Genomic DNA, 14169 nt, shown 5'->3' on the forward strand with positions numbered 1-14169 from the left:
CGAGGGGTTTGATCCTGAAAATCTGTCTGGTCTTGCATCAGGACGCTTTTGGTGTCAGTGTCTAATGCTGCGTCGTTCTCTACACAATTAGAACTAGGTATAAACATATGTCGATCTTACCATCAGGCTCTCTATGATCGTCTCTTCTCCTCTTCAGGGCATTGTTCCTACTTAATGTGAGACTGATGAAGAGACAGATATACCTCTATGTGAGACCTAGATGAAGACGACAGATATACCTCTAATGTGAGACCCTGATGAGACAGACAGATATACTCTAATGTGAGACCTGATGAAGACAGACAGACTATACTCTTAATGTGAGACCCTGATGGAAGCAGATATACCTCTAATGTGAGACGCCTGATGAAAGACAACAGATATACCTCTAATGTGAGACCCTGATGAAGACAGACAGATATCATCCTAATGTGAGACCTGATGAAGACAGACAGATATACTCTAATGTGCAGACCGCTCCACTGATGAAGACAGAAGGCCCTGATGAAGACAAGGACATTCCAATGACCCTGAGGGAAGACAGATCGAATATACTCTAATCGTTGGGACCCTGATGAAGCAGACAGATATAAACCCGGTCTAATGTGAGACCCTGATGAAGAAGACAGAATAACCCTCTAATGTGAGGACGCTGATGAAAAACAGATATAAAAAGCTCTAATGTGAGAGCCCTGAATTAAGAACACGACAGACCCTGAATTGAAGACAGACACAGGAGAACCACCGCTGATGAAGACAGATCCTAACCTCCTAATGGTAGACTCTGAGAACAGAAGATCGTACTCTCTAATGGTAAGACTTGAGGAAGACAGACAGGACTGAATTGAAGACAGACTAGACCTGAATGAAGACAGACAGACACTGTATGAAGACAGACAGTCTAAGCCATCTAATGGTGAAATAAACCCCTGATGGAAGACACAGACAGAACCTGATGAAGACAGAAAGATCCTAATGAGACAGAACTGATCTACCTATATGGTAGAGAAGACGGTACTGCTTGAAGACACCGACGACCTGATGGAAGACAGACGACCCGATCTTGAAGAGAAGGGCAGATGCTCTTTTAACTTTAAAATGGTAGAATTAGTAGAATGCCTGATGAGACGATAAGTGAACTAGAATGAAGACAGACACGTCGCCTGATGAAGACAGACAGATCTACCTCTAATGGTAGACCCTGATGAAGACAGACAGACCCTGATGAAGACAACAGACCTCTGATGAAGACAGAAGACGATGACACTCTACCTCTAATGGAGAAAAAACCCTGATGAAGACAGATATCAGAAGACCCTGATGAAGACGACGATCTGGTAGTATGAAAAGGCTTGGACTAAACTGATACTTAAAGGTGACCCTGAGGAGCATCAGGACCTGATGAAGACAGACAGACCCTGATCGAGAAGACGATCTAAACTCTTAAATGGTAAAAGAACCCCTGAGGAAGACATACAGACCCTTGAATGAAGAAGCGAGACCTCCGATAGAGATACAGGAGGCGATTTCTACCTCTAATGGTAGAATCCTGAGAAGAAGAAGACGATCAGAGAAGAACAATCCTACCTCTAAGTGAGACCCCCTTGATGAAGACAGACAGCACTGAGCTGTGAGAGAAGAACGAATCTGATGAAGAACGACAGATCTTTATACCGATACTTCAATGGTAGACCCTGATGAAGAGAGACAGACCCTGATGAAGAAAAAACGACCTATGAAGCGAAAGATCCTAACTCTAACATGATACGTACTTAGCCTCATGTCTGGAAGACGACTGATAAGAACGCGACAACGAACCACTGATGAAAACGACAGACAGATCTACCTCTAATGGTAGACCCTGATCTGAGAAGAAAAGACAGAAGACCCTGATGAAGACAGACAGATCTACCTCTAATGGTAGACCCTGATGAAGACAGACAGACCCTGATGAAGACAGCTTGTCTAAACATTGGATATTAGGTCATTCAATTTTGCATCTGAGCTCCTTGAGTGTGAGGCTCTCCTTTTCTTTTTCAAGTGTTCTACTCGCTCGCCTAAACAGGTGTGCATTTCTTTTGACTCCAGATCTACCTCTAAAGGTAGACAAGGTAGGCATCTCCTATACAGGAAAGAGATGAAAAGAAGAAAGGAAGAGGAGAAATAAGAAACAAAATGGCTTTTATAGTTAAGTGACGGGATACAATGATCTATTACCGGGGATGTTGGAAGTGAATCAAATAGCTGGTATCAGTAATCTCGTTTATCGCGGGGGTTACGTTCCGAAAATGACCCGCGATAAGTGAAATCCGCGAAATAGAAAACTTTTTTTTTTTTTACAATTAGCAACTATTACATGTATACAAACAGTGACTCACGTGTAGGCGTTTCGTCGACATTATGGGTTTAGGAGATGTTCGAATTTACAAGATAATTTGGCCAACTTAATGTAAATTTGCCAAGCTGTTTTATGTACGTACACATAACTGCACGAGACGACAAATGATAGCACAATTCGTAGCATGTTTTGATACAAGAAGCGGGAGTGAGTTTTTAGCGAATCAGAATGCAGAGCACAATGCCCAAAAAAAAAAAAAATGCATTATGAAAATCCGCGAAATAGCGAATCCGCGATAAGTGAACCGCGAAGTGGCAGGGATCACTGTAGTTATAAGTTACTAAAGCCAGGCTGGGGGCCTGGAGCTGAAAGGAGAGGGACACATCTCAGGAACTAGCTAGTGTTCATTTGAAGGTGATCCTGTAACAGCAGGGAGAGAGACTCTGAAAGTCTGACAARGCTAAACTTGTTTAGGACCAGTCACACAAACCAGTTCCACTTCAGCAGCGGCCATTGTGCTTAGCATGCAAACAACACGAAGGGAGAGGGGACATCATGGAGTTGGATAGAGGGTGCACTTCCTGAAGTGGAAGTGGACATTGAAAAGACAGGAGATGAGACCCTATCTAACTCTATGGGGGGGACATCTACTTATCACACTGGCCTCTAACCTGTGACCTCTCGCCTGCCCAGGATGCATTATGGGTCATAGCGACAAGGAAGTCTAATAGAGATTGAAGTGGTGCTTTAGGAGTTAMGAGTTAGGAGTAAGTTACCTTCTAAATGCCACTAACATTTACTATGAGACGAAAGGCTCTTCCCAAAACCATTTGTCCCTCCCCCTGAAAAATAYGCGTTAAAAAGAAGAAGACGACAAGTAAGTSAGAACTTGCGTCGTTATTTTTTCTCCTACTGTTCCATGCTATCAAACTATCKCAGTCTCGGCGAACACTGCTYGTCTTTCCGAGTTAATTACAGAGCTAATGACAAGGTTCGCTCCAGTGAAGTCTCGACAGCGTGCTGGGCCACAGACCAAAGAGCAGACAGACAGAGACAGAGAGACAGACAGATAACAGGCACCCCTCATCATGACTGCAGCGTTAATGAGGTCACATCTCTCCCCCAAATAAATGGAGAGGAGAACAAAGCTGGACAAGGTTGCGCTGATTGATGGAGCTCGTTAGGTTAATAAGACACTTAATGAACTCCTGCTACTAGAATCAGTATTGTAGCCCTCCTAAAACACACACACATAGCCACCCCAACAACACCCCCACCCCAACACACTCCCACCAGACCCCTGTCTCCCCCCTCTCACCTCTCCTTCTGACGACTGGAGCAACAGGTCTTTCCGGCAGGAGGCCTTGAAGTCGCCCACCCCGGCGTTGACCTCCACCCCTCTGGGAGCCTCCAGACTCAGGGTCCTGGTGGGAGACTCCAGCCTGCAGAGAACCAGACATCCAGGGATTCAATTAGACAACGATTCACTTGTTAGCATTCAATGCATGGGTGACTTGAAGGATCAATAATGAAAACATACTGTACAATTAGAATGTAAGTCGCCGATCGAAAAATAACTGAACTGAAACTTTTTTTAAAGCAGCATTTCTTTAAAAAGTATTACACAGATCTAGCATGAGAGTATTTGATTGGATGTGATGTGAAGGGAGGGGGGGACACTAAGTGATACACAGGCACATTAGTACACATATTTCTCACTGTTCCTCTCTCTCTCTGTCACAAATAGGCACACACACACACACACACACACACACACACACACACACACACACACAACACACACACACAAACACACCACACACACACACACACCACCACACACAACACACACACACACAACACACACACACACACACACAACACCAGAGACGGCAAGCCGGCATGGGAAGTCTCCCTGTGGACTGAGCGGTCATCTGGTCCACTGGTCCATCAGGTTAGCTGGTGAAACAGGCCTGGGATAATTAACCACCTGACAGAAATGAATATATTGACTTAACGATCCCTCCTTCCAACTTCTCCGCAAAAAAACCTTCACAGCCTCTTTCTCTTGCACAGTCAGAATATCATACAATATCTATGAATAGCTCTGGTACTTTCGGCCGTTTTAAAAGAGGAATTCAATCAGGTCATTGATTTTCTGTTGCTGCTCCGGCTGCTGTTCCGCCCGGTGATTCGGAGACAAAAAAAAAGGTAAAAAGTTTCCATCCAGAAAGCCAGGGCCTTGGTGGTGATTGTTTATATGAAAAGACTCCAGAGTCAGAGACTGTAGGTCTTATCGGTCCAATTCATTATCATGCAGGAGCAGCCTTCCTGCGTTGCCGCGTTCCCTCTCGCCGGCGAGGAGATCCGCCTTGACCTTCAACGCCGTCCGCCAAGGCTTGTTTTATGCGGCGGACATATTTGTTTTATAACATGACAGAGATAGGCAACGAGAGAATGCATCAACACAGTTATCGTCTTAATTTGACAACTTCTAAAAGCTCAGGGGGGTACGGAGGGGGAGGTAATGTAATAATAGTTCTGGTGCATACACATTGTAAAGTAGTGAGGGAGGGTGTGATAGACAGAAAACATAGTCAGAAAAACTTTCTCCATGGAGGTTTCAGTCACAATATAAGTTAGATGTTTTCCAGCCGTATATAGCTTGACATTCACCTTGACCTTTCTCCTTTAATGGCCCTGATGCCGTATCGCCATGTTACTGTTCCAGATCTGAACCCTTGACCTTTTCGGTCAAAAAAAATGTCCACACCACCCTTCTGTGTCGCCGGTCGGGGCGACATAAATTGTTTAAAGTGTCAGAGCGCGCTGAGCGATACAAAGGTGTCGTCTGGCAGGAAGAGTGAGCCGACTTTAACGATGAGAAATGGTTGGAAAATGACATTTTCAAGCCTCTGTGACTTTTGTGACTACTTTTTTTAAAGTCCCCATCTCCAAGAGTAGTTCTATCCCGTGCTAAACTCGCTCCATGAATCTCTCAGAGTAAAAGAACAGATGAGAGCCTTCAACTGTGTTGTAAAAGTTAGAAAACTCACAACACTTGTCACAGAGAGACAGGTATGGSGGATGACTCGGAACTATGGGTAATGGAGTATATGGGTACATGGGGGGTGGGGTTCTGATCACTGAAAAGTAAATGTTGCATTTCGTAAAACTCAGAGCACTTAAATACCGAATGCCAGTCAGGTGTAAAATAGTGTGTAGGCATGTGTGAGACTGTGTATGTGTGTGCCCGCAAGGCAAGAGAAGCAGGGAGGTCACCTGAAGGTGTTCCAAGCCTTCTCCATCTTCACATTTACAAACTAATGCACCGTGATCCTGTTTCTAACCATGATCCATCCAGTATAACCTACTACTAACTACAGTGGATTCCCTGACAAATCCTTAGGTTGGGTCAAAAAATGACACAAAAAAAAAAGACATTCGCGTCCTGCCCGTCTGCGGCTGTGAAATGTAGCCCGGGAAATTGCAAATGGCAGTGAGACCCTGGATTTTTTTTTATTTTAATTTCATGGAAATGTAATTTCATGGCTCCATGCATCCCATCGGTGATAATTTAATCAATAGTGAAAAGACTGGGGTCCGTCCTTCGTTTCTGCCCGGGCCGCTGACGTGACATACCCGACGGATGTGTGTCAGAACTTTTTTGCGTGTTTGCGGAAAGAGAGAGAGAAGAACAGAGAGAGGGAGAGAGAGACAACACATATACACCCTCAAAGTAGTAGTCACTGAGCTCTTCAGTAAGGCCATTCTACTGCCAATGTTTGTCTATGGAGATTGCATGGGTGTGAGCTGAAATTATACACCTTTCAGCAACAGACTTGGCTGAAATAGCCGAATCTGCTACTTTGAAGGGGTGTCCACATACTTTTGTATAAATAGTGTATACACACCCTCAAAGCAGTAGTTAAATACTATTTTATTACACAAAAGCTTCCAGTCAGTCTCTCGTCACATTTACATAAAACATCCTCATCTGGCTGTCCTAATATGGACTCCATACTGCTCATACTATGTCCTAATATGGACACCGTACCAATCAAATCCAGTACAAACCAGCAACTGAAACGCCAGGCTACGCTCTGAGAACAGCAGCTCTTACACGGCTAGCAACACAATCAGAACAAGGCACAAGCAGCTCTTTAACTTCCCATGGTTCACTGGGGCTCCCTGCTGAGAGTGTGAGTGGCTCAAAGCGGAGTGCCAGTAAAAGTCGCCTACCACAGACCGCTGTGAGAGGCTAACATGTCCCGGGGTGAAAACAAACAGATGTATTGAAGTGGAACTAGTAGGGTGAGAGTAAGAACAACAAGCTGATGTGTGAGCAGCCAGACTTAGACACCTTTAGGGTTGGAAAATTACCGTAACTTTCCCAAAATTCCCAGGTTTTCCAGAAATCTCTGTGGAAATTAGCAGAATATTTCATCCCTACACCTCGTTCAACATAGACTAGCTAGGCGTTTGTTCTCTGACCTAGAGTTCTCTATTCCTTTTTAGTTCAGGAATATCCTCCAGATCCTCCTCTCCACCCTCTCCGAGCTGGGCATCTCCGGCGCGGCCCGCGCTTGGATTGCGTCCTACCTGCCAGGTCGCTCCTACCAGGTGGCGTGGCGAGAATCTGTCTCCGCACCACGTGCTCTCACCACTGTGTGCCCAGGGCTCTGTTCTAGGCCCTCTCCTATTCTCGCTATACACCAAGTCACTTGGCTCTGTCATATCCTCACATGGCCTCTCCTATCATTGCTATGCAGCGACACACAATTAATCTTCTCCTTTCCCCCCTCTGATAACCAGGTGGCGAATCGCATCTCTGCATGTCTGGCAGACATATCAGTGTGGATGACGGATCACCACCTCAAGCTGAACCTCGGCAAGACGGAGCTGCTCTTCCTCCCGGGGAAGGACTGCCCGTTCCATGATCTCGCCATCACGGTTGACAACTCCATTGTGTCCTCCTCCCAGAGCGCTAAGAACCTTGGCGTGATCCTGGACAACACCCTGTCGTTCTCAACTCCAATCAAGGCGGTGACCGTTCCTGTAGGTTCATGCTCTACAACATTCACAGAGTACGACCCTGCCTCACACAGGAAGCGGCGCAGGTCCTAATCCAGGCACTTGTCATCTCCCGTCTGGATTACTGCAACTCGCTGTTGGCTGGGCTCCCTGCCTGTGCCATTAAACCCCTACAACTCATCCAGAACGCCGCAGCCCGTCTGGTGTTCAACCTTCCCAAGTTCTCTCACGTCACCCCGCTCCTCCGCTCTCTCCACTGGCTTCCAGTTGAAGCTCGCATCCGCTACAAGACCATGGTGCTTGCCTACGGAGCTGTGAGGGGGGCACCTCCGTACTTCAGGCTCTGATCAGGCCCTACACCAAACAAGGGCACTGCGTTCATCCACCTCTGGCCTGCTCGCCTCCCTACCTCTGAGGAAGTACAGTTCCCGCTCAGCCCAGTCAAAACTGTTCGCTGCTCTGGCACCCCAATGGTGGAACAAACTCCTCACGACGCCAGGTCAGCGGAGTCAATCCACACCTTCCGGAGACACCTGAAACCCCACCTCTTTAAGGAATACCTAGGATAGGATAAAGTAATCCTCTAACCCCCCTCCCCCTTAAAAGAGTTAGATGCACTATTGTAAAGTAGTTGTTCCACTGGATATCATAAGGTGAATGCACCAATTTGTAAGTCGCTCTGGATAAGAGCGTCTGCTAAATGACTTAAAATGTAAATGTAAATGTAATCAGTGTCCAGTAAACCGGCCCACATTAGACCAGAGGTTTGCAGCTACTAGGTGTGCAGGCTTTTGTTCCTGCCTAGCACTAATAAACCTGATCCAATGTCAACTCACTAACAGCCTGAACCATAATTAGCGGAACCAGGTGTTTTAGGGCAGGGCCTGAACAAAAGTCTGCACAGCCATTACATCCAGTCAGCTCTGTGATCAGGAGAAACATATGCTTCATATTTGATGAGCTGGAAATACTAGTCTTTTGAATTGGGTAAAAGAAAAATGAATTGAGAAATAATCTATATGTGGTTTTATCTCCCATTTTATCCAAGCTTGAGGGAATCTGTTGTACTACTGCATGCCACCCCTCTGAGCGACCATATGCTGACTCATACTGCCCCCTGCTAGGAGAAGAGACACCATTGTTCGTCTGCCTGAAATGCCTGTCAGGTAGTCTAAAAGTATTGATGAAAACACTTCCCTTAAAGATAAAAGAGGGAGAAAATGAGGACAGTAGGAAAAGAGATGAACAGAGGAAATGAGGAAAGGGGGAAAGGAGAGGAGAGGAGGAAATTAGAGGAAAGGAGGAAAGGAGAGGATTACTGTTCTTGGAGAGGGACTGAAACGTCAGGCGCTTTTGAGGTGATGTGACATTTCAACAGAGAGAGAGACATGGGGGAGGGAGAAACAGAGCGAAAGAAAGAGAAAAAATGGGTAATATGAGCTAGCTGCTCACATTATTCTATCTGTGCTAGATGTGTGAGAGAGACAGAGAAACAGAGAGAGAGATGATGAGGGAGCCGTAACAATGTGACATATTGTTCCACATACAGTGCCATTGCCTCTTTCCCTGGTCTCACGTGGTGGAGCGTACTACATTCTCTCACTCAGCACAAAAAATAAAATGCTGGGTCAGATGTAAGGTATTTGTGAAGACAGCACAAGGCCTCTCTCCTCCTCCCAGTGGCAGTAACACCTGCAGACCCAGGCTCAGTCCCAGGCTCAGTCCCAGGTTGAAGTGAAACGACACATAACGTCAGAAAGGCCGCTAGCTAAATCAGTGCAGGCTTCACAAGAAATCAATGGTTCAGGCTGCTGGGGCGCTCAGTCAATCTGGCCCATGCAGCCCACCTCTGGACTGAGTGTATACGCTATAGGAGACGATGGATAGGGTGGATATTCTGCTGTGTGAGGTCGGATTCATTATTCCACTTCCAGCTGAAGTGGTTGGTGGGGTACCAGGAGGTATTAAAACCGCTGTGAAGCATTATAACTGGGGCCAGTAGGTTTAGGGTAAGGATAATCTAGGATATATATTCTAGGGTGGATATTCTAGGGTGGATATTCTGCTATGTGAGGCTGGATTGGTATCCCCTCCTATCTGTAGTTGTTGTTTCACTTTCTAAAGTTATCAATAGCATGGCATTAAAACTAAGGTAGGAAGAACTCAGACATTCAGTTAGAAGTCGGCCCATAACTTGAGGTCTGTAGCAATTGGAGATTTGCCAGTGTGTGCCCGTGAAACTGAAGTTAGGATTTGAGTCAATAACTAGGGCCCGAAGTTACTAACACTATGAACACTACTGCACACTGCCCTATCCAATCTGGACAAGAGGAATACCTATGTAAGAATGCTGTTCATTGGCTACAGCTCAGCATTCAACACCATAGTACCCTCCAAGCTCATCATTAAGTTTAAGGCCCTGGGTCTCAACACCGCCCTGTGCAATTGGGTCCTGGACTTTTTGATGGGCCGCCCCCAGGTGGTGAAGGTAGGAAACAACATCTCCACTTCGCTGATCCTCAACACTGGGGCCCCACAAGGGTGCGTGCCCAGCCCCCTCCTGTACTCCCTGTTCACCCATGACTGCATGGCCATGCACGCCTCCAACTAAATCATCAAGTTTGCAGACGTTTGCATGCTTGATTACCAACAACGATGAGACAGCCTATAGGGAGGAGGTGAGGGCACTCGGAGTGTGGTGTCAGGAAAACAACCTCTCACTCAACGTTAACAAAACAAAGGAGACGATCGTGGACTTCCGGAAACAGCAGAGGGAGCATCCCCCTATCCACATCGATGGGACAGTAGTGGAGAAGGTGGAACATTTTAAGTTCCTCGGCGTACACATCACAGGCAAACAGAAATGGTCCACCCACACAGTGTGGTGAAGGAGGGCCTCTTCAACCTCAGGAGGCTGAAGAAATTTGGCTTGTCACCTAAAACCCTCACAAACTTATACAGATGCACAATTGATAGCATCCTGTCTGGCTTTTTCACCGCCTGGTACAGCAACTGCACTGCCCTCAAACGCATCACCGGGGGCAAACTACAGCACCCGATGTCAGAGGAAGGCCAAAAAGATCCTCAAGGACAACCACCCGAGCCACTGCCTGTTCACACCGCTACCATCCAGAAGGTGAGGCAGTACAGGTGCATCAAAGCTGGGACTGAGAGACTGTGTGACAAATAACATCTGCTGACCATGTGTATGTGACCAATAAAATGTGATTTGATTTGAGGCCTGTGATATAGGTTTTGGCTGAAACACCAGTTAACATTGGTTTGGCTTTACCTTTTTAGTAAGGATTCACTCTCTGTATACAAAAGCTCATGTTACAGAACAACACTATACTATAGGGTGACGATGACTGCGTTCACAGGCAGCCCAATTCTGACCTTTTGCACAATTATGAGCAAAGGAGCTGATCTGATTGGTCAAAATACCAATTACTGAAACAAGATCAGAATTGGAAGGCGGCCAATCCATTTAGATCCGACTCGCAGATCCAGGTGTTGCCAGTAAATCTAACAAAAGCCCCTGAAAGTCCCAGCTGGTGAGTCATTTCAGAGTGTTAAAAAAAAGAAAAATGGCTGAAGACGATAATGATGTTTTGGTTGGAAGTAAAAGAAGAGGACAGGTGATTAGACTAAGCTGGAGCTTCTCTCAGTCACTACATCTCTCCTGGAAGGCTACTGATGGCTCAATAAGTATCATTTAGATTTTCTTACCAGGAAGGCAGACGGACATCAATATGCCCTGGGCCTCGCGGGCCCCCAAACAGTCTACGCCTGTTGCCGTGGTTACGTCTGGAGGGTGTCAGCAGCTGTTGTGGCCGCGTAGAGAACAGAAGGCGTGTTTCGGCGGTGAGATAGTTTGATAATATCAGGTTTTCGGAGCCCGCGGGAAAAAAAATCAGTTTGAGGAAGACTAGGAGAAACAGCCAGAGGTTGTTTCAGTTTGAGACGAAAGAAAACAGAAACTGATACACAGATACACACACAGATTAACTACAAACACATGTACACACACACACACACACACATGCAAATGCACTGTTTTAATTTCACTTATTTCCAATTGCCCTGAAGAAGTGTATAACCAAACATCAAATGGAGAACGATAAACACTGCACTGCATTAGCTGCAGCTTGTTCCAACACATGCTTGAGGAGACTGGGAAACTCCCAGCTGGCTACACACTGTACTGTAAACCCATTTATCTGGGGTGGACCGGACACATACAAACGGACCATTTTAGAACACAGACAGTCTGCTTCACTCAGCTAAAACCTCCCACACTGTCTATAAATTCCACTTTCCAGAAGAGGAGTTCTTGTACAGTAAGAAGGCCCTCTGATGAGCTAGCGCTAGGTGGAAGTTGGCTGCAGATACAGATATGGGATCAGTTTCCTCTCTCCACATCAACACCTTAAAGTAACCGTCCAGTGTTTCCAGATTTCCATGAAACATGACTTATAATTAATTACAATATGAGTTAAATAGTTTTCCTTCCCAAAAGTTAAGTATGTTAAAAATCAGCTTTTCTATGTTTGAATTGTGTGGGCGTTGGGGTCAACAACAGAATGGTGTGGACATATACAGGTCATTAAAAATATCCATGACAAGTAAACAGCTGATTGGCCAGCTGAGCTTTTTTTAAGTGTTTTTTAAGTGGGAGTTGTTCTTCTAATGTATGCTTTGGCCACAAATACAACTATAGGACGAAAAGCCCAGGCAAAGGGGTTGTATTGGCACCCCTGGGTGTGCGGAGAACCTGATGGTCCTCAATGGAGTATTACATCAGAGCAAGAAATAGAGAAGGGCTCTAGCAGTGGTATTCATAGACTTTGCCAAGGCATTTGACTCAGTGGCACATGAACACTTAATCCATGTCCTGAAGGAGAGGGGACTGGACAGCCATATAATCAGACTAATCAAGGACTCCTACGAGGAGGTGAGCACGAGAATAAAGGTGAAGGAAGGAACCTCACCGCCAATCCAAATGAAAGTGGGAGTGAAACAGGGAGATGTCCCCCGTCCTCTTCAACATTGCGGTAGACCCTCTGATTCACAAGCTCAAGAGCATGGGAGAGGGCTACAGGTTTGGGAGAGTAAGGTGACTACTGTAGCATTTGCTCATGACTTGGTGCTTATGAGCAGCTCTTTGAGCGGGCATGCAACATTACATCAAAATATTGGAACGTTTCTGTCAACTTTCTGGCCTGCGCGTGCAGCCCAAAAAGTGCCATGGGTTCATGGTGAGACGTGGGGGTGTAGCATTCACCGTCAATAACTGTCAGGCATGGACAATCGACGCGGAAAAGCTACACCTGATTGACCCAGATAAATCAGAAAAATATCTGGGCATGAAAGTGAACCCCTGGCTGGGGATTTCAAAGCCAAATTTGAGAGGACAAATCAATCAAGCGCCACTACAACCCAGAAAAAAGTAAGCATACTAAACGCATATGCAGTCCCCCGAGTGATATATACGGTAAACCACGGGGACATCGGAACAGTCGAACTAACAAACCTAGATGGGTTAGTTAAAACAGCAGTAAAAAAGTGGCTGCACCTACCTCCGTCAACCTGTGACGGCCTGATCTATGCTAGGAACCAAGACGGCGGCTTAGGCATTGTGAAGTTGGCAAAAATGATACCAGCAATCCAGGCGCGAAGGTTATTTAACCTGTCAGTGTCGTCAGACCCACTGACAAGGGCGGTAACGGAATATACAATGCCACAGGAGGAATTTTCAAAACTGTGGATACGGGCAGGGGGAGTCCCGGAGCAAACTCCGAAACTGGGAGAAAGCCTAGATGCTATGATGCCAGTCGGGGAAGATGGCTCAAGCACAAAGGGAGCAGAGGTGGAGCCAAAAAAGCACAAGCAGCTGTGCAAGAATCCCTCTAACTGGAGGTCGAAAGGATTTGAGGATTGGGCGGTGCTGCCAAGCCAAGGAAATGGAACTGGCATGTTCCACCAAGACAAGATCAGCAACAGCTGGCTTGCAGATCCAGCAGCGGTGCGATTAAAACAGCGACACTATGTAGCTGCGCTTAAACTGAGGGCAAACGTATATCCTACAAGGGAGACATTGGCTCGCGGGCGGAACAAAGTGGAAGCCGTATGCAGAAGGTGACCACAAGTTGGAAACAATATCACACATACTAGGGTAATGCCCGGCAGGGAAGGCAGCCAGGCCGAGAAGGCACAATCTCATTTGTGACCAACTCGCCGAGGAAGCAGTGAAAGTGGGGTGGATAGTCACCAAAGAGCTGAGAGTGAAAACGAAGGAGGGGGGTCTGCGGATCCCCAACTTGCTGTTCGTGAGAGGTAAGCTGGGAGTGGTTGCGGATGTCACGGTGAGATATGAGAGGAATGAGGATACCCTGGAGAGGGGTAGAGCGGAAAAGGTGGATAAGTACTTACCGATTGCCCCACTCATTGCTGAGCAGTTCTGACTCTGCAGAGTCCTGGTCTACGGTTTTCCGATGGGAGCCCGTGGAAAATGGCCTACCTCAAACTTCGATCTGCTGAGGACACTGGGCCTATGAGGTCGCGGTGCGCGAGACTTGCGACCGTGATCAGTAGACGGGTGATACTGTACTCACTGGATATACTGACGGCCTTTGGCCTAGAGTTCAGCATCGGGCGAGCAGTCGGCACTGGGAGAGAGAGCGAAGGAGAATAAGATACTAAAGGGAAGCAGGTCCCGACTTGAGCTAAGTCATACAGGATGCACTTCCTGACAACCGAAAAAAGGTGCCGCCAGTGGGTTGGGTTCCACTGGTGAA

General features: G+C 46.5%; 1 protein-coding gene across 1 annotated transcript in view; it reads right to left on the bottom strand.

Annotated features, from left to right (window-relative positions):
* LOC112076135 (zeta-sarcoglycan-like) overlaps window positions 1-14169 on the bottom strand; it is an 85378-nt gene that overhangs the window by 16967 nt on the left and 54242 nt on the right. The window contains exon 5 of the mRNA XM_024143018.2: window positions 3657-3780. Coding sequence (XP_023998786.2) covers window positions 3657-3780 — 124 coding nt within the window. The remainder of the gene's footprint in view (window positions 1-3656; window positions 3781-14169) is intronic.

Source organism: Salvelinus sp. IW2-2015, unplaced genomic scaffold, assembly GCF_002910315.2.
Source record: "Salvelinus sp. IW2-2015 unplaced genomic scaffold, ASM291031v2 Un_scaffold3592, whole genome shotgun sequence".
In the NCBI taxonomy this organism is placed as follows: Eukaryota; Metazoa; Chordata; class Actinopteri; order Salmoniformes; family Salmonidae; genus Salvelinus; species Salvelinus sp. IW2-2015.